The 21,218-nt window shown below is 45.5% G+C and overlaps 1 protein-coding gene across 5 annotated transcripts in view; it reads left to right on the top strand.

Moving 5' to 3' along the window:
* The first annotated feature begins 17,509 nt into the window (after positions 1-17,509).
* The window catches only part of Fndc1 (fibronectin type III domain containing 1), an 89,384-nt gene continuing 85,675 nt past the window's right edge, over positions 17,510-21,218 (top strand). For all 5 annotated transcript variants that reach the window (XM_074071194.1, XM_074071176.1, XM_074071184.1 and 2 more), the window contains exon 1: positions 17,510-17,795. In XM_074071194.1, the coding sequence (XP_073927295.1) occupies positions 17,687-17,795 (109 nt within the window). In that variant the 5' untranslated portion in view covers positions 17,510-17,686. The remainder of the gene's footprint in view (positions 17,796-21,218) is intronic.

Below are 21,218 nucleotides of genomic sequence, written 5' to 3'. Positions count from 1 at the left end.
CATTTAGTTATCTTAGTTGTTTGAAGGTTTGATTGTGTGTACCTAACTTGATGTTACTCTCTACTGTCTTGCTTTTTCTTATCCTGTGGTTTGGTGCTGCCTGGCTTTTCATGGTTAAGTTGGGTGTCACTTTCTGTGTGCAGGATCCCTTGCAGAATCTTTTGTAATGGTGGCTTTGTGGTCACATATTGTTTTAGTTTCTGCTTATCATGGAAGACTTTTATTGCTCCATCTATTTTGAATGATAGCTTTGCTGGGTAGAGTATCCTGGGGTTGAAGTTATTTTCATTCAGTGCCCAGAAGATCTCACCCCACGCTCTTCTTGCTTTTAATGTTTCTGTTGAGAAGTCTGCTGTGATTTTGATGGGTTTACCTTTGTATGTTACTTGTTTTTTCTCTCTTACAGCCTTCAATATTCTTTCCTTAGTTTCTGAACTTGTTGTTTTAATGATGATATGTCGTGGAGTAGTTCTATTTTGATCTGGTCTGTTTGGTGTCCTGGAGGCCTCTTGCATTTGTATGGGAATATCTTTCTCTAGATTTGGGAAATTTTCCGTTATTATTTTGTTGAATATATTACGCATTCCCTTCGCTTGCACCTCTTCTCCTTCTTCGATGCCCATGATTCTCAAGTTTGGTCTTTTGATGGAGTCAGTGAGTTCTTGCATTTTCTTTTCACAGGTCTTGAGTTGTTTAATTAATAGTTCTTCAGTTTTTCCTTTAATTACCATTTCATCTTCAAGTTCTGAGATTCTGTCTTCTGTTTGTTCTATTCTGCTGGATTGGCCTTCCGTTTTGTTTTGCAGTTCTGTTTCGTTCTTTTTTCTGAGGTTTTCCATATCCTGGCTGTTTTCTTCTTTTTTGTTGTCTATTTTTGTCCTGAGTTCATTTATCCATTTATTCATTGTGTTCTCTCTTTCACTTTGGTGTTTATACAGTGCTTCTATGGTTTCCTTTATTTCTTCTTTTGCTTTTTCAAATTCTCTATTTTTATTGTCTTGGAATTTCTTGAGTGTCTCCTGTACATTTTGGTTGACCCTATCCAGTATCATCTCTATAAAATTCTCATTGAGTACTTGTAGTATGTCTTCTTTTAAATTATTCTTGTGGGCTTCATTGGGTCCTTTGGCATAGTTTATCTTCATTTTGTTGGAGTCTGGATCTGAGTTTCTGTTCTCTTCATTCCCCTCTGGTTCCTGTACTAATTTTTTGCTGTGGGGAAACTGGTTTCCTTGTTTTTTCTGTCTTCCTGTCATTGTCCTTTGTGTTGTTACTGTCCCTGTACTGTGTGTAATTAAGTATTTTCTAGCTTGTAATAATAACAATGGTAATATTGAGAATGGAAGAGTGAGCTGAGATGGAAAGCAAGAAGTTAAAGAAAAGGGGAAAACAAATATACAGACAAGAGGGAGAAAGAAGAACAAGGTATCAGACAAGAGAGTTTCAAAGGTATAAACAGGGAGTGTTAGTGTACTAATCGACAGTAAGCTGAACAGACAATAGAGAGACAGAGAGAGGATTGAAAAATCAAAGATAAAAAACATAAAAAATAAGTATATGAAAGTAATATCTATATATAAAAATGAATTAAAATAAAATGGAAAATAGAAAATTAAAAAAAAAAAAACCAAAAAACTTCCAAGTTTATATGCAATGCAATTTCAGTCTTAATAATTTGGATGTCCGTCTCAATCTCCAGTCCTGGAGTTGGTGCCTCAGATGTTGTTCTGTAGTTGTCTCATCAAAGGGGATGCATAAAGTAGAACAAAACTACACTCACACACACACAGAGAAGAAAAAAAAAAAAAAAAAAAAGCTCCACCAAGTGTCCCCATTTCAAATGCAATACAGTTTCAGTAAGTTTTTCGGCTTGCAGATGTAATTCGGTTGTTCTCTCATCAAAGGTAGGGAGAAAAAGAAAAAAAAGCGTCTGGAGGCAGTTCTGAGAGTGGTATCTGCAACTGTGGCTTGCCTGCCTGCTGCTCTCAGCCTGTAGCTGGCGGTGTTATTTATGCAGATCTCTGGGGTGAGCTAGCACTCACCTGGTCCCACAGGCTTTGTTTGCTCAGAGTTCTCCTGTGCGGCGGCCTCTGCCACAGGCTTTCCCCTTTCCAAGCACTGGGAAAGGTGACACTGCCCCGCGTTGTCAGGCCTGCGTGTTTATTTACAGTTCACATGGGAAGTGGGTCTTCCCTCCTCTCACAAGCGTCCCCGCTCCTGGTTGCTGGCGCGCCCCGCTCCCGCCAGAGCCTCTCCGGCCGCCCGGCTTGTTTATTTACAGTCCCGGGAAGGATTCCCTTCCCCCAATCTTCAGCGCTCAGGGCGCCCCACCCTCTTTCCTGCGTGTCTTAACTGTTCTTATTGCTTAGTACTCAGTTTCTCTTTTTTTCCCGGGTGGTGGTCAGTCTGTCCAGGGGGCTATGCTGCTCTGGCCCAGGCTTGTCTGTGGGGTACCGCGGTACCGTGAAGCTCACCTGGTCCGCGTCTTCCCAAGCCGTATGGGTGCCGGCCACTGGCGGCCCCGGGGGCCCTCCTCGTTTCTCCGTTTAACGTGAAGTGGAGATTCTCTGCGCCGGCTGGAGATGTGGAGGAGTCAAAGTTATGCCTTTTCTCGGTGATTATGCCTGCAAAGTGTGTCTCCAGCGTCTCTCCAAGATTTCACTATAGGAGGCTCGCTTTCTGCTTCCTACCTCTAGCCACCATCTTGGAATTTTCCGTTTAGGACCTTTTGTTTGCTGGACCAACTCAGGAGGATTGTATGGAAGGAACTTACCTCCTTCTCTCCTTTTTTGTGGAAGGCAGGATATAAGGTTTCCCAAAAGAAAGCTCATATTTGCCAGAATACTTTCAAATACCTCGGGTTTCACCCGTCACAAGGACAATGTAGACTGGGCGCCGAGAGGAAACATGCTGTTTGCTCCATTCTGACACCCAAGACCTGTCAACAGATTAGAGATTTTCTAGGAGCTGCAGGTTTCTGCCAGATCTGGACCCTAAATTACTCTCTCTTGGCAAAACTCCTTTATGGAGCCACAAAGTGGGGGAGAATGGAAACCCATGGTATGGGGAGAGGAACAAGAAAAGGCCTTTAAAAATAATTAAGAGGGCACTCACAAATGCCCTGCTCTGGGCTTGCCAGATGTGATGAAGCCCTTCTTCCTACATGTCCATGAAAGACTGGGACAGCTGAAGGAGTCTTGACCCAGCTGTGCAGTTCCTGGCACCACCCGCTGGTTTATTTATCAAAGCAACTTGATACCGTTTCTCAAGGCTAGCTGCCCTGCCTGTGTACCCTGCTGGCTACTGCTGTCTTGGTGGCTGAGGCAGATAAACTTACTTGGGGACAAGAACTCACAGTCTGAGTTCCCCACTCTGTTTTGACTATCATGGAATATAATGAAAATTATTGGTTAACAAACTCCACAATGGTCATATATCAAAGCATGTTATGTGAAAACCCACATATCTGGCTAGCAGTTGTTAAGACTCTAAAACCAGCCACCCTATTACTGGTTGATCCAGCCACTGCCCCCCGAAGCATGACTGTTTAGAGGTTATGGATGAAGTGTTCTCTAGCTGGCCAGACTTGACTGGCCAGCCCATTAGTTATCTGGATGTTGAGTATTTCATGGATGGCAGCAGCTTTGTCTGGGATGGCACATGTTTTGCTGGATATGCAGTAGTGACTCTGGATGCTGTTGTTGAAGCATGATCACTACCAGTCAGGACCTCTGCACAAAAGACTGAGCTTATTGTTCTCACATGGGTGCTCCATCTTGCTGCAGGAGTGCAAGTAAATATCTATACAGACCCCAAATATGCCTTCACTACCATTCGTGTCCATGGAGCCCTATATAAAGAAAGGGGGCTTGTTAACTCTGGAAGAAAAAGTGTTAATTGTGGACAAGAACTTCTGGAATTACTAGAAGCTGTATGGGCCCCTAAGCACGTAGCAGTTATGCACTTTTGAGGGAACCTAGAGGGGGAGATGATAGCTGTTCGAGGAAACTGAAAGGCTGATAAGGAATCCCTGGGAATAGCCCTCACAGGAGGACAAACCTCGGGCTCAATGGCAGCTGCCTTGTTCCCATGTCCCTTATCTGAATGAGACATATGGTGTACTTCATAAGAAAAGGCTTGGTTTGAGACTGAAGGAAGAAATATTCTACCAGATGGATGATGGAAGTTTACTGATGGCCACATTGCCATACCTGAGTCACTGGCTCCCACATTTATCAAGCAGTTCCCTGAAGGAACTCACTCAGGGTGGACAGCTCTCAAGACCACCTTGGCCCAGCATTTTTATGTCCCCAAGCTCTTCTACATAAGTAAGACAGTGTGTGAGAGATGCAGTCTGTGTGTCAGAAACAATCTCTGACAAGGGCCAAGATGTAAGTATTTGCTGGTGTTTGTCTGCAACTTCTCAGGATGGGTGGGAGTTTTCCCCACTTGGACTGAGAAAGCCTGAGATGTCTCCAGGTGCCTGTTAAAGGAAATCATCCACTGATTTGAAATATCTGTGTCTATTGGGCAACCAATGGGCTGGCCTTTGTGGCTGAGATGTAAAGTTGATGGCTAAGGGATTAGGAATAACTTAAAAGTTACACATGGCCTACCAGCCCCAGAGTTCAGGGAAAGTAGAACATATAACAGGACTCTAAAATTGCAACTGGGAAAACTATGCCAGCTACAATGGGATCAGTTACTGCCCATAGCCTTGCTAGGATTAGGCCAAGCCCCATCAAACAGACGGGTCTCTTCCCTTTCGAAATTCTTTTTGGGCATCCACTCCCTTTAGTCAAGGGCCTGCAAGAGGCCCTTAAGGAAATAGTTGACTTCACCCTGAGACAGCAGATGCAGGCCCTTGGGTTGACTCTCAAAAATCAATGACTGGATGAGGCAGAGACTCCCTGTTAGCCTGATAACTCCCATGTACCCTTATAAACCAGGGGATGCTGTTTGGGTAAAGGAATGGAAGGTTCAACCATAAAGCCCCACTGACGGGGCCTTTTTGTCATTGTTTTGTCCACCTGCACTGCAGTTAAAGCAGCAGAGATCATTCCCTGGATCCATCACAGCTGAGTGAAGCCAGCTTTCCTCAAATGGGAGTGCATCCCTGACCCAGCCTCACCATACAAGATCACCCTTTGGAATGCCTGAGCCCTTCCCCTACAGGACCCTGCTTCCCAGGAGACAACAGGAGATCATGGACAATGATGAGGAGACATCAGCCCTGCTCTAGTCACTCTGGAAGCTGACTAGTCTATGCACGGCATAGGCTTGAGGAGTTGCCTATCTCACCTTTGAGGATGAGTCCATTTCATGTATTCTTCTTGCTAATCTTGGGCAGCTCTTTACCTGAGGACCCCCCAGGCTTTGGACTGTGACTCATTATGCATGCTACCCAAGTGGGGAGTGCTGTTACCAAAACTCTGGTTTTCCATACTTACTATTCTTGTGCAGGCACCATTGTTGGGTCATGCACCCACAGTCATACCACCTACTCAGTGTGCTTTCATGATGGTCAGTATATCTGTTTTAACCCTATCTATCACCCTCAGGAGCAATAGCTAGAGGTCTGAAGCTTCACCAGCACTGGGAAGCTCGTTAACCACACCCAGGTTAATGACCCCAACAAACCTGTGTCCATATACTTTGATGTGTGTGCTGCAATATCTAAAAACACTGGGTCTTAGGGCAACTGTAGGGGGCTAGCCTGGGAAAGGGCCTATAGATTAAATGACAAGTATATATGCCCAAAAGATGACAGCAGGACATCCAGCTGTATGTACTATGAACAACTCTATTGCCCTTATTGGAGTTGTGAAAGGTGAGCAACTTGGCTAAAAGGGGAGGTCCATACCTCACAAAAAAGGGAAGCAACCCCCACCTGCACTCTTGGTACCTGTCACCCTGTAAATTTCACTATTTTCAACCTCAATGAAACAGGCTGGGAAGTTGGGAAAAAGTATGACACTACTAAGGAGACTCAGTGGTGGGGAGCTCCCAATCACACGGAGCCCCAGCCTCACTCACTAGCTAACTTCCCTAAGCTTGCAAAGTCCTGGAATAATCTAACCATGGGCATAGAGTGGCAGGTACCTAAGGAGCTGTATTGGATCTGTGGGGAAGAAGCTTACACAATCCTGCCCAACAACTGGTTCGGATCCTGTGTGCTGGGCACCATCCGGCCTTCATTTTTCTTACTCCCCTGTAGACAAGGCAAAAAATTAGGAGTCTCCAGATGTGAGGAAAGTATAAACAGGAAAAAGTGAGATGCCCTGCAAATAGGGGACTGGAGGAATGATGAATGGCCTCCCAAGTGGATCACTCAATATTATGGTCCTGCTGCATGGGCAGAGGATGGCTCCTGGGGCTATCACACCCCAATCTATATGCTCAATCTCATCATTGCTTCAGGCAGTGGTTGAGATTCTAACTAATGAAGCAGCTAAAGCCCTCAACATACTAGCCAAATAACAAACTAAAATGTGCAACACCATCTACAAGAACTCATTGGCTTTGGACTATTTGCTAACCTCAGGGGGGTGGGGTATGTGGTGAGAAATTCAATCTGAGTAACTGCTGTCTACAGATTGATGATGAAGGAAAGGTAGTCGAAGAGATTACCGAAAAGATGAAAAAGCTTGCCCAGGTCCCTGTGCAGACCTGGAAGGGATGGAGTCCCGATGACCTGTTCAGGGGCTGGTTCTCAACCCTGGGTGGGTTCAAGACCTTAATAGGGGCAATGTTCCTTGTCTTAGGGGCATGCCTGGTGTTACCCTGCCTAATCCCCCTGGTACTGCAGTCTGTCAGGACCGTTATGGAAGCCACTATAGAAAGAAAGATAGCTGTTCTTGTAATGGCACTATGGAATTACAAACCCCTAGATCAAGATGATGCTCTTTGACCCGAATGTGGGTCCAAGCATCAAAGGGGGGAATGAGGTAGGAAAGCAGGGAGGGGGAAAGGAGATAATAAATGATAATGAGAGTTAAGGAGTGCTACAGTGAAACAAAGAAAAACTGGAGTTGGGGAATGTTACCTGGAGACCAGGGAACCTCTGGTCACCTTGCCCCAGAGGTTAAAGCGGCCAATGAAATAGCATGTGACTATGTATGGGACAAGCTGTACCCCCCTCCATTTGCTCTAAATGGTATATAAGGAAGGCCCTCTTTGTTCTTGGGGCTCAGCTTTGGACTTGAGCCCACTGAGTCACTGCTGGCTTACTTAATAAACTTGCTTCCTGAAAGCTTTGGTGCCCTTTCTGTCTCTGTTTGAGCCACCCTGCAACAACGGTGTCTGTTTCTTTGAGGGTTTATGAGCTCATATTTGATTGACTTTAAATTTTGAAAATCCTAAGGGGTTACACTGGGATGTTTTACTCCAGAGAGGTTCTGTGTTTGCTTCTCCTAAGGACAAAAGATTTCTCTGACGGGGACACTCAGGAATCCAGATTGCTGTTGGGATTCAGGGGCGTTCAGATTCAGTCCATTTCTATGGGTAGCCCAAAGATGGCCTCACAACTGCCTTTGTACCTTGACTCCTTCTCCTCTAATATCAACTCTGCAACCAGTTGCCTAGTCTTTCAAGAGCACAATTCTGATTTGCACAGTGTAAATCCCTTAGGTTTGGATAGCTTGTCACTGTTTTGAAATAATGCCACCAGGATACCTCTGCTAAACCTACAGCTCCTATATGAGGAATATTGGGTATATGTCCCTGCTCAGTGGCTTCCTCTTGCCTTCAGAGTAAATCCAGAATGCCAGTCCTGCTTTTAAGTGCTTCCGCTACAAGCTCTATCCTATCTTTAATATCTGGTTGCTTGCGAATCCCTGGCTGCATCCTGCAATCCCACCAGCACGCTCTGCTCAAATACCTCCTTTGCCTTCGTCACCTTGGTCCCTCCCGTGAGCTGTGTTGTCATTACTGGTCCCCTGGCATTTCCCTTTCTTTCAAGATCTGGCTCAGATATTGACTCATCCAAGGCACCTTTCATTTCCTCCTTAGCCGAACCCGCTGTAAGTCTCCTGTGCTTGCAGCAGTGTGTGTCTGTGCAAGTATATGTATATGTGTGTGCGTGTGTATATGCATGTGTGTCTGATGCATAGTCACACAGAGAGATAGTGTTGTCTTAGGAATGAATTGCTTTGTCTTACAGTTCCTTCTCTTGCTTCTTCTCTCTTTCCCACTACTTTGTTGCTCCTTTTGAGGTTGGGTTCTGTTTCCTCTTTGTAGCCAGTTTTCTGTCCTGTTCATTCCAACCCTTCTTCAATAATTTTCAGCATGAAGATGAAATGTATTATAGCATCCTAAGTACGTCGAAGGGGACACAGTGGATTCTTAGTCTGTGAGAAGACTGTGATGGCCATTACTGTGTAATTCCGCACAAGGCTCCCTGAAGACATTCTAGACGACACAGGGCCAGAAGTGGATGGCCTCAGAGAATGGATTCTAAACAGCTAAAAGAACTCTATTGATTTGTGTTTCTTTGGCTGTACTGGGGTTTGAACTCAGGAACTTGCTCTTGCTAGGCAGCTGCTCTACTGCTTGAGCCCACAGCCCTGATTTGAGTTTCTTATGCGAATAAGGAAACAAATCCAAATGAACAAGTGACATAACCCCAGATGGATGAGAGGCTAGGGCTTGTGGCAGTGTTTGTATTCACAAAGGCATCAGAGACGCAGGAGCTAGATGGTGAAGTGAGGGCCCTCAGTCCTTCTGATGGGGGATTGCTCTAGCCAAGAACATGGTCTTCCTCACTTAGAAGTCCTAGTGAGCCACTCTTCATGGAAACCTGTGACTGTCACATGATTTAGTGGCTCGGTAGTTTCACCTACCTTGTTTGTACTTGATATATGTATGTTTCTTGTCACAGGGTCTCTCTGTGTACCCAGGCTGGCTTGGGAACTCACTATCCTCCTGCCTCATTCTCCCAGGTGCAGGGATTATAGACATGCACCTTATACCTATTACTTTGCCTATTTTTTCTTGCAAATAGTTATAACAAGATGTCTAACTTTAAAAAATACATCCCAATGATGTTTTCATGTTAGGCTTTACAAAACAAGCTAACGAGTGCATGAAAAGAGTATCCAGCTTAACTAATAAGTCTTGTTTACAAGCTTGCTAACTACTCCATGTGAAAAGTGATTTGTTACTACATTTCAGCCTTTATTTGATAGGAAGTTTACAAATCCATGAAAATAAGTCATACTTTCAAGAATAATATATGGTTGGTCCTTGTGCTTTTTGATATCAAAATATCAGACATCTGAAAAATAATTTCTCACACTGTCTTCCTTATACTTGTGCCTTTAGAATTTATCATAGTACTTAATATATTGCTCCATGAGTGATTTTTTTAAAAAAAAATGATCAAGTTATTTCAAAAAAATATTTTTAAAGGTACAGCATGTTTTCCATCTGTTCAATAGTTTCATGGGTACTGAGGAGGAATGGAACTTTGCAATTAAGTCAGGAACAAGAATGCTTGACTCTAACCCATGTGATGCAGAACATAGGAGCTAAAGAAATTTGGAGAGAAAAATTCTTTGAATATCTAATCAGGGGAAGGCTTTCAGTTGGAGGTGACACGAGATATGAGTTAATATTGCAAAAAAAAAAAAAACCCATGTATTGGAGTGAACTGGTGAGGTCAAGGGGAAATGGGCAGAGCCTTTCAGGCTAAGGAAAGTGTGAGAAAGAGCACAGGAGGTGATGTGTTGATGTGTTAGAGTAGTGAAGAGGGAAACCCTGCCTCAGTTCCACCTGCAGGGTGCTAGCAGGGGCCCTGTTAAATGCAGTGAGGCTACAAATAGGGGCTACCTTGGGCGGGCCACTGTACAGAGTTTATGAGCTGCAATACAACCATATTTTATGAGTGTACACAAAGGGTATTTGCCATAAAAGCAAATCAGAAGGTTATAATCTATTTAAAAATATCCTCAGCAACACAGGTAGTGGAACGCACTGGCAGAGGTACGTCAGAGCCAAGGGCATAGATAAGAGGGGAAATCTCATATTAGTTCATTTTTTGTTATAGCAAAATGCCTGAAGCTGGATAACCTTATAAAGAAAAGAGATTAACTTAGTTTTGGAGCCTCAAAGTGCAAGGTCGGGTGACCCCATTGGTTTGTTCTCTAGTGAGGACCTAGTGGTAAATGGTGTCATAATGGGAGCATGTGTGGGAGTCAGAAGTCACAGGAAGCCAGAGGGCTGATTCAGAGGTCAGGCTCATGCTTTTATGACAGCTTGCTCTTAGGAGAACTAACTCAAATTTCCGATGAGAACTGCTTTTATTTCTTCTGAGGCAAGGGTCCCCAGCGACAAGGACCTCCTACTAGGCCCCACCTCTTAAAGCCTCACCACCTCCCAACATTGCCACATGGAGAACCAAGCCTCTAACACATTTTTGGGGGACAAACCACATTCAAAACACAGCAGCTCTGGAAGAACAGGGTGTCATGTCTGCAAACCCCAGGCACTCCATATTGAACTACTGAGGAATGAGAGAAACAGCAAACAAGACGAGTGTCACCAACTAGGGAAAAAATTTGGTTGGCTAAAAAAGCACACTTGCCACCCATCCTTCCTCACCTTGGAAACAATAAATAATATCCCTTTGCAAATGATTAAGTTCTCTCTAGGAGTGGCCCTGAATGAAAAATCTCTTATTTCTAAGCTGTATTTGTTGGAGTGTCTCTTGGCCCTAGGACACCTGTCCACCGGTTTGAGGAATCACTGCAGATGCAGGCGGGCATTCAACATAGTGGGGGACTGGCATGGGGGAGTGTAGTGGCAGCAAGGAAGAGTTCCCAGCCATCAGTGGCTTCTTGCAGAGATCGGTTCTACCAAGCTCAACTGTTGAGCAAAACTGTCTTCATCGGCACATGCACACTCAGACTCACAAACTTTCACCAAGTACTTGCCATGGGACAGGACTTATGCCAGGTCCTGAGTATCCAGGGTGCTATAATCTTAAGTGTCCCCAAAAGGTCCAAGTGTTAAAACTTAGCCCCCAGCTTGGCACTACTGGGAGGTGATGGAAACTTTAAGGGGTGGAGCCTAGTGGGAGGTCTTCAGGTCATTGGGGGTGAGGATGTGTCCTTACAGGGGACAGTGGGATGCTGACACTTTCCTATTTCTCTTTTTATTTCCTGGCCCTGAGGTGAGCAGTTTTGTTCCATCAATGCACTCCCATCAATGGAGCCAAAAGACCACGGGCTGAAACCTCCAAAACTGAGCCAAAATAAACCTTTTCTGTTTGAAAGTTGACTACCTCAGGCATTTGTGATAGTGAGGGACAGCTGACTAACATGCAAGGTGAATAAAACCATGTGTGTTCCCTGTCTTCACGGAGCCAAGCCAGGGTGATGAACACGGATTAATCACAGAGATAGGTATAAAACACAGCCAGGAGGAGAAGGGCTATGAAGAAAAGTTACTGGTGTGCTGAGTGGGTAGCAGGGGGAATTTTCCCTGATTGGAGGTCAGAGTGACTTTGATGGCACATGAGCTTTGAAGGACAGATGTGAAGGCAGAAAGGGACAGGGGACAAGATAGCTTGTGCAAAACCTTGTGAGAAGGCAGATGGTGACTATGAGACCAAAAGACCTGGGGAGTCTAGAGTGGCTGGGCCTGGGGATGGGGTCATCTATGGAGAGCAGAGAGGAGGACAAGGGAAGGGCTTGGATTGCAGAAGAAATAGAGAGGACTGACAGGAGAAGCAGAGAAGCTGGGATAGGAAGAGATCTGTGGGGCTTCAGACTGCTGTGGGTTCATGGAAGTCATGGCTGAAGCAAGAGCAGAGAAATAAGGTGCTTCCCTGACAGAGATGAGGAAAAGAGACCACTTGTGTCCTGTGTTTTCCAGGGCATCACATAAAGAACCACCAAGTATCACTTGTGGGCTGTGTTAAAGCAGCATGTTGGTGCTCATGGTACAAACCATAGAATGCTTGCTCCCAGGTGCCAGCTTTTGTGCAGATTTTGAAGGATGGGAGGAAAAACAGACTTTGTTTCTCCAATGTGGCCTGAGTGGGCTGGCTGGAATGCAGATGCACAAAACCATAGGAAAATGGAAGTGGAAAACAGAGAAGCCTCTCCTTAGTGCCTCCCAGCCAACATTTTGCTTCTGTTAATTCCATATCAGAGAATTATTCTTTTGACTCAGCGATTGTGCAAAGAGCACCAGGTTTGGAAATGAGATATGAGATTGTCCCCCCATCTGGGGTGTTTGCTAACTGCATACACAAGGGCTGGGCACGGTTCTTGGAGACAAATGAGCACGTGCTTTGTGAATTGCCCAGCAGCACGCACTTACAGAGGGAAGAACTCATCAGTCACAAGTTCACATCTCTGTTAGAAGGTGGTCAGAGCCCTGAAGGAAGAAGGGGTGGAGTGCAAAGGGTAATATGTACCTGGGTAGGTGATAGGAAGGGGATGCCACCCCAAGAGGAAAGGGGCCAGGGGCTGACACAGGCACCCTTTGGGCTTCAGTACCTTTTCCAAGGCTGGGCACACTGGGGAGCACATTGCTTTCCATCGGGTGTGGGTGTTCTTTGGTAGAGAAAGGTCCTGCTGGTGCCCTAGGGTCTAGCTGGGCAAGAGGATGGCTCTGAGAACAAAGCCTTGGTCAACTGCCAGCTAGATCAAGTCACAGGTGACCACAGATCTGTGCCGCCTCAACCTCCAAGGGCCAGGTACACAGAACTACTGAACAAATAATCAGCTTCCCCATTCGGAGGGTAAGTGCTTGCCTGCCTCCTCACTTCTCAAGTCTGAGGGACTTGTTGGACGTGCTGTGGACACAGCCGCTCAGGGTCCGGGTGGGCAGCTCTGCGGCATGGATTGCTTTGAAGTTCTAAGCTGTTCTCAACAAAGGACCAGTTGTCAGTGAGATGCAGCCTGGGAAGATAGCCAGACATATGTTTTCCTAGCATGATGCCTGGGCCAACTTTTAAAACCGCCAACTGCAACTTGAGGACTGTACATTTCGAACTCTTGTTCCTCCCAGACTTAGTAATACCTTCTTCCCCAAACTGTACTCTCTGATTCCTTAGATTACAGTGACTGTAACCCTGTGTCTGCCTGTGGGAAGCACACAGCATTAAACACCTCTTTGGGGAAAGAGTAAAGTGAAGACAGCGGTAGGCAACGTTTGTAACAGTTCCTTAAGTTCCGTGGTCTGACTGTTAGAGCACTCGTTACACTGGATTGTAATTTGGTTTTGGTTGATTGGTTGATCTGTTACACTTGATCTTGAACTCTTTGCGGCAAGGGCTGCCTGCGTCTCAGTCACATTTGTGTGCTTGGATCCTAGCACATTACCTAGAATGAAGATCAGGGCTCAGGTGAGCTTTTATGAGGGAGTAGATGAATGAATGAGTTCCCTGGATATAGCTGAAGTCATGTGCCATTGCGAAGAGGGAGATGACAGAGTTGGAATTTCAGCCATGCTGTTGGACCGAAGTATAGGCCCCAAGTTTGTGGGCTTTCTGTCATTGCACAGAAGCAGTCCTAAGTAGAACTCTCAGGAATGCCTGTGCTAGGCTGGGAACCTGACATTTTAATCCTTTATGTTGTACTAATTCCCAGCATATTTGAACAAAGGGCGATAATTGCCTTGGCGCTGTCTTGCAGGTTAAGCAAGTTAGAACTGTGCGCGGAGAGTGAGTTTCAGGCAGTGATGGAGCCATAGGAGTTTGGTTTTCTTTTTAATTCTTTTTTAAGGGGCACTTTTTCCCCCTGCACCTTCCAAACCTGAGAAGATGAATAATGTGACATTGAGGTCTTGTGTAACCATTTTCTAAAGAGACTTGGTCTTCAGTGGGTGATAAGGAAGTGTTTCTGATAGGCCTGTACTATACTTGCAGCATGTAAACTAGACTTTCATTTGCACTCTCTGCCTTGATCTTGATATATTTATTGGAAATCTGTGCGTGAGAGGGCATTCTGAGGTGCCAGGGTGTAGTGGAGAGAGGCCTGCATTTGGGGTCAGAAGCTTGGACTGGGTTGTCAGAAGACTTCTTGGAGCCTCAGTCTTCTCCTTGTAAAAGCAGGGTAACGAGTCTAAGATTCTTGTGAGGACAGAATGAACACTGCTCAAGGAAAGTTTTGTAAAGCATTATTTCATTTTATTGCCAGTTAGAAGCATTTCTGTCTTCTTTCTCCCACATCAAAGTGAATTGTGATGGCCAATTTTACTTGCCTACTTCTTTTCTTCCCTCTTTCCCTCTGTTTATAGAATCCTAGACACTGATGTTTTCCTCCTGGTCTGTCGTGCCTGAATCAGTTTTCTCCTCCAAGGCACTCCAAGCACTAGAGGTACATTCTCTTTCTACCTAGTCTTTTAAAACTTGTGTGCACACTACCATCGTGTAATGGGTATTGTGCAATGTACGATTTTTTTAATATACATTTGAATGCGGTGCTTTCAAAATAATTAAAGGGCCATGTGAGCCAAATCAAGACAAGACTGCATGTCAGATGAATGGTATGAGGCATACACTTTCAAAACTCTGCTTGAGTTTGTATGCGATGGTCATTTGAACTTGGCTCCATTTATCCATGTGAAACATGGGAACAGTATTTCAGTCTACTCTCCCACATAGGAATGCCATGACAATGTGTATGGAGAGTGTTGAACTCTTTTGATGCATGGTTATTTAAAAAATAACTAGAACCAGAGATAGTGTGTTTGCAGCCTGGTTTGCAAAGCTAGAAATAAACCATAGGATGAAGTTGGAGCAGGCTAGCATAGGTTCACATTGCTGGCTAATGTTCTATCCCCAGAGTGACCTCCATTCTGTTTTGTTTTGTTGAATAAAAGAGAAGCAAAAGCAGGTGTTTAAGTGATTGTGTGAAAACACAGTAAAATCCATCAGGACAATAGTAGCGACAGAGCGCACTCCAAATTAACTGGGTGGAAGAAAACTTCAGTTGTCTGTATTTTTGAGAGGATTACACTGATGACAGATGACTATGACTCTTTTTAGGTCAGTTTTTTTTTTTTTTTTAGGTCTTTTAAATCTAGGACTAATGATATATTAGAAGTGTGCTTTGGGATTTAAATTAAGTATGCACTCTCCAAACAGAATCAGGGCTTGTAATGTTAGTAATTTCACTTAGTAGCTAACAGCCCATGACTCATTGTCCTGATCTAGTCATGGAAGTTCTAAAATCAGCAATAGCTTCGCATTTTGATTCAATCTCAAGTGTCCACATAGGAGAGATGCTCTAATAAGTCACATTCTGAAACAGGAGGTAAATGCACATGCATCTCACACAGAAAAAGGGAGAAAAAGTCTTTGAGGAGCTTATACAGAGGATGTCATGGGATAATTTTATTAAATCTAAATTGAGGAGTGAAATCTTGAAATTACTAAAGTCCTAATGGAGAGTTAATGGCACGGTAAGGACAGTGTGACTTTGTATATTTCCCTGTTGCCTCACATCCAATTAGTTAGAAAATCATCCCTGCCTTCCCTTCAAGGTGTCCCTCGAATGCCTTCAGTTCTCATGTTCCTCCTGCTCCCCAAGCCTTGCTCTCCCATGGCCCTAGTACCACCTGGCCTCACCTGGATTATAGGATTCTGCTTACTAGTCTGTCCTTAGAATCAGAGCTCTGGAGTCCAGGTCTCTTAACCTGTTTAGTGGCTTTCCACTGGTGTCCCTTGAGGCTTGAGTCACAGCCATGGCTCATCTTGGCTACTCTGGTAGCCTCCAGTGACTGCTGCAACAAAGTACCACATACTCGGTGGCTTAATCAACAGAAATTTATCATGTCACAGTTTTGGAGGCCGAAAGCCCAAAATTAGTTCTGTTGGACTTAAATCAAGGTGTGGCATGTGCCCTAGAGGAAAATGGTTCTTTGCCCTGTCCAGCTTCTAGTAGCTGCCAGCATCCTTTGGCTTATGGCTGCATCGCTCCATGTCCACATCCTATGGTCCATGGTCACTTATCTTCCCTTGCATGCGTGTCAAGTCTTCCTGTTCATATAAGAACACACATTATTGCATTCAGAGCCCACTCAGATAACCTGGGATAATCACTCCATCTCAAAATGCTTAATTGAAGCATAATCCTTTCCCGTGTTAGGTAACATCCTGGGGTTCTGGGGACTATGCCACACATATCTTGGGGGAGGGGAACTGTGGTTGTATCTCTTCAACATTCAAGAGAAGACTTTGCCACTCGCTCCCGTTAGAGAAGTCCTGCTTCTCACCCACCTTGCCTGGGCCAATGGAGCCCTGGATCAGTTGTGGGAAGGGGATTGTTGAGAGGGAGTGGGGGCTGGGGAAGGGACCTGTCACTTGATTGGAAGGGGGAGAGGGGCTACTACTCCAGAAATAAGGATAGGGCATAGAGGCTGCTGGGTAGACAAAAGCCATACCTTTATTAGATGACAGGTGAGGAAACACTACAACTTTAGAAAATGCTGTAAGAAAATGTGCATTTGAACAATAAAACGTTTGTATTTGAATAATAAAGAGCTCTGGGAGTCACTGGATGAAGAAGGAGCCCTCACTGGGAACCAGGAGAAAGTTTTCCTGAAAGGAAGGCCATACATTCATGCTTTTGCTGGAGGTTTCAGTTGCACAAGGGATGACAGGCTCTTAACATGTGGCTGTCTTGTTTATGACTTTTTATTCCAGAAAATAGATACTGGGTTTCTACTTTTCATCAGTCTACAGTTCATCTAACAATTTTTCCCCCTCTCTGAAGAATGACTCAAATCTGGTCGAGTTTTGGGTTGTCACAGTGACAATTCAAAGCTGATTTGACGTTGGGTTGTGAGTTTCAGTCAGATCAGCTTTGTCAGGAATCTGGGTAGCCAACAGCAGCAGGCGGTGCCCAGACGCTGGTCTTTGTCGCCTCGAGGGGCGCTCCCAGTCCGCTTGGCTCCCCACGCCCAGAGCTGACCCAAACCACCCAGGAATCCGGAATAGAGAGACCCTAAAGCAGTGTGTTAAAAAGACAGAAACAGGAGGTCAGCTAAGTCCTTGGCCTAGATTATAAGGCGTACTTAAAAACTGCTTCCTTTTAAACTAGTATCATAAGCTCTACAGAATGACAGCCAGGAGCAACAATGTCTAAGACATTAAAACCCCTCTCCTGCGCGCGCTGGCTGCTTGCCCTAAAATGCCTGCCATGTGCAGATGGAGGTGAAGGGTCCTCCTAGCCCAGGGTCCTGAAGTTGAAATCAGAGGTCTTTAAGGGGTCAGAGCGCGTTAGTGGACTTGGCAGCGATCGGAGGCGATGGCCTACTTCCCGGGCCACAGCGAGCTAAACAAGAGGAGGAACTTTCCTGGTCACTTGGCCGGGCGCAGAGACACCGAGTTTTCACAACTGCCAAGTCGGGTTCTGGGACTCCCGGGGCCGCTCAGCCCCGCGCCCCGCCCGCCTCGGTGGCCCCTGCGCCCCGCGTGCCGGCAGGGGGCGCCCGAGCGCGGCTAAAAGGCACGGCGGGCGGCGGGCGGCCTCAGTGGCGAGCGCGGCGGCCGGTGCGGTGCGCAGCCAGGAGCGATCTCCCGGGGGTCGGCGCGCGGCTGGCACCGCGCAGAGGGCGCACATCAGACGCAAGTCGGCGCGGACCCGACGGCGGTGCCTCCCGCTCCCCTGACTCTGGCCAGCGTCCCCCTGACAGCCGCCCGTGCTCGACCCCCGTGCATCCCGGGCTCCCGATGGCCCCCGAGGCCGGGGCGCCCCGGAGCGCGCCTCGCCCGCTGCCCTGGGCGGCGCTGCTGCTCCTGGCCGCGCTGATCCCCGTCGCCTCCTTGGCGGGGACCCCAGGTAAGCTCCGCGTCCAAGCCTGGCCATCCGGCTCTCGGATTCTCTGTCCACTCTTCTGTCACTCTGGGGACCGCCGCCCCGCTTGGTGTTGGCTGCGTGTGGTGTCACTAACCGTGCGTCCTTGTCGCTTGGGTCAGGGCGCGCTGGGTCTGGGCACTGGGCGCTCTGCGCGCGGAGATGCGGTTGACCCTGGGAGACTACGGAGCTTTGCACTGGGTCTTCGAATGCACAGGATGGGGACCCTGGAGTGTCTACCTGCCCCGGGGGGAGATTCAGGCAAAGTGAAGGAAATGAAGGAAAAGCGACTCTCGGAGTTATGGAGAGGTAGGGGTGCGAGATGCTCCCCCCCGTTTTTTTAACCCAGAATTTCCCTGGGGAGAAATAGGTGAGTATCCATCTTTCCTCGATTTCACCTGTTTCGAGGCAAGGTGGCTGCTGGAAGGGGCAGTCCGGAGATCAGAGGGAGGCAGAGAGGCAGGGCTGCGCTCTTGGGGCGATGGGGAAAGTGGTCAAGAGTCCTCGGATGCCTCTGCGTTGCAGGACGAGCCTCGCTCTTAAGGGAGCCGCTGGAGCCCCGCGTGCTGGGGAGGAGGAGGGAGAGGGAAGTGAGAAAGGCTGCAGCAGGGTGGATGCTTTCTCTGGGAGCAATGATCTTTGGAAGATGCAGCGCGCTCTTAGGTTTCTTGGGTGGGGGTGGGATGGTGGGTGGCGGTGGCGGTGGTATTTCATCCCTAAGTCCTTGGTGTCCTCCATTCCCACCACCTGTGAATACATTTTCACACTTGAAACAGTTTGGCTTTTATTTGTCATCAATTTGCAGAAATCCAAGAAGTAGACAGTTTTGTTGGTACTTTTCAGTCTCAGTAAGGTTATAAAAATTCAGATGCTATTCTAGCGAGGGCTACTATTTAGTGCCTGCATTGCTCTTTTATTACAAAGATAAAGGGAGAAAAGATAGAGTCGTGTTGCTTTGTGTCTTTTGGGCAGATACATCATGCCAGGTACTGATTCCAAATGCCACTTTGTCATTAAAGGTCATGCCAGCTGTAGGGGCTTTTTTCCCTGTTAGCGATATCTAAGAAAACATTCACTGCATATTTTGTGCAGTACTCAACAGAATAAAACATTTTAAAGTCTTGCAACTTCCCCACCTACAGGCTGTGGCTTTTATTTTTCTAAGTTAAAATTTTCTGAGCATTGAAAGAGTTTTTGTTTCAGAAAACAATCTGAAATTGGAAACAATGATTAAGTGAGCTGTGTGGTGATCACAGCTTTATTCCTTTTTGATGCCACTGCCACCTGCCCGGTGGGTTGCATTTGAGTGTGTGGGAAGGCAGGGTTGTTTGTGAGAGTCCCGGAATCCTGTGTGTTTGCACTGCTCCTTCTTTTGCCTTGTGCTCTGTAAATCACCGAGCTGTGGAATGTTGGAGTTGGAAGTCTTGTTGGCACTAGCTCTGTACTATGTTGACGTGGGCTTTGCAGTGAAAGAATGACCAGGCTAGAAATGGACGAAGGAGACAAGCATATTTCAAAATGAGTATCTACCACATTTGAATGAAATAAAGAAGGAAAGAAACAGATTGGTCAACCTGTGAGAGCTCCCCAGGATGGGGAAGAAATCATGGGGCACAAAAATTATTTTGTGGCTCCTTGGGAAGGCTTTCCGTCTGTCTTGCCATACATGGCTGCACCACTGCTCTGGGCTTGTGATCTGAGTCTGACAGCAAGGCCAGGAGGGGATTGCTCCCTCTCCTGGGTTGAATTAATTCATGGATCCAGCAAGCTGCTTGTGTCAGCCCCACCCCTCCACCTCTGGGGCCAGAATCTCTGTAAGGAAATTACTCAATGTCGCATTAATAGTGGCAGACCACAATAGCTCCAGGGGGACTTTTACAGCGGAAGTGATTTGCGGTGCACACTGAAAAATCTTAATAAACCCAGAAACCCAGGCAATTAAAACACACACATTAAAATTATTATGGGACTTGCTAGTCTGATATGATAAATTTTTCTGAAGATATGTGGTGACATGCACACATTATAGTGGATATCCAGGGATTGTTACAGGTGGTTTTAATTTTCTTCTTTAAAGCTTAAAGTCCCTTTCAGAGAATCCTCAAGGTCAAAATTATTTTAAAAGTAATACTAGAATTCTCTTTGCCTTTCTCCTGTATCAACATTTGTACAGAAGGTACAAAAACTTGGTGGGTGACGTTGTTGGTGCCTGACCATGAGTCAAAGCAGGGACAAGGTAACGCACTAGCAGTCATTGAGTCTTTCAGGCCTTTGAGGTTAAATACAAAAGATATGGCAGTTTCAATTAAGAATGCCTTTGATGTCACTTGAGTAAAATTCTTAATTTTATTTATCGTTGAATGCATTGCTCTCTACTATTCCGTGTAGAGAAATAGGAAGGGCACAAAAAGCAATCCTGCTGGCTACCCAAGTTCAGCTGTACCCGAAAGAAAACCACTTGTGTGATACTGACTTGTGAGTTGCATTACCTGCTTTTTAAATGGAATAGCACATTTACTTTAAAAAATGACTACAAACAAACTGGCTGGGATATCTGGGCAGACATTTTCTCAACAGCGAGTAGAAGGAACCTGCTGCTTCAGTAAAATAACTGCTATTTCCTGCCAGTGACAAAATTTGAGTTTTCAAGTGAAATTTGAGTTTGCCAAGTTATCTACACTCCAGTAAAACTTGAAAACTCTCAGTACTTTGAAACCTTTCTAATGAAATCAATGGTGAGAGAAATGTCATTTTAAAATATTGTTATAAAACATGACAACATTGCCTAATCAAGTGAGCCAAGAAAGTCAAATGCCCAGTGTATGGTGTTACACAGTGTTACATAGGTGAAATATTCATTTAAAGGGCATGACTAATGGATTAATTTCTGCCTGGTGCCTGCTATGCAAGCATTCTGCCACTGAGCTACATCCTCAGCCCAAGCATAATGGACTTTTAGTGGAACAGTATGTGAAAAATTCTTTACATGGTTTCAGATTCTACAGTGCAATTGACCTTTAAACTTCTTGATGAGCTTTGGTGTAGTAGCAAAGATTTTCCAAAGTTATGCAAAGAGGCTGTTAGATACCTTTCCAACTACATATCTGTGGAAGGGCAGATTTTCAAGATAACATCTCACAGCAGATTGGATATGTAACTGAGCAGTGATCTAGCTACCTTCTGTTAAAAGGATTTGCTCTAATGTAAAACGGTGCTGCTCTTGTCACTCTTTCTTCTTGTTTTAAAAAAGTTATTTTTCCTAAAAATATGTTTCTATACCAACATGTAAAGGTTTCTCATTATTTTACAAATGAATTAACAAATACATATTTTATTTTACTTTTTTTCTTGCAGTACTGGGGATTGAGCCTATGGCCTTAAGCATGCTAGGAAAACACTCTACCACTG

Source organism: Castor canadensis, chromosome 1 (assembly GCF_047511655.1).
Source record: "Castor canadensis chromosome 1, mCasCan1.hap1v2, whole genome shotgun sequence".
NCBI lineage: Eukaryota > Metazoa > Chordata > Mammalia > Rodentia > Castoridae > Castor > Castor canadensis.
Note: the sequence above shows the minus strand (reverse complement) of the source record. Positions and strands in the feature narration are given on the sequence as shown.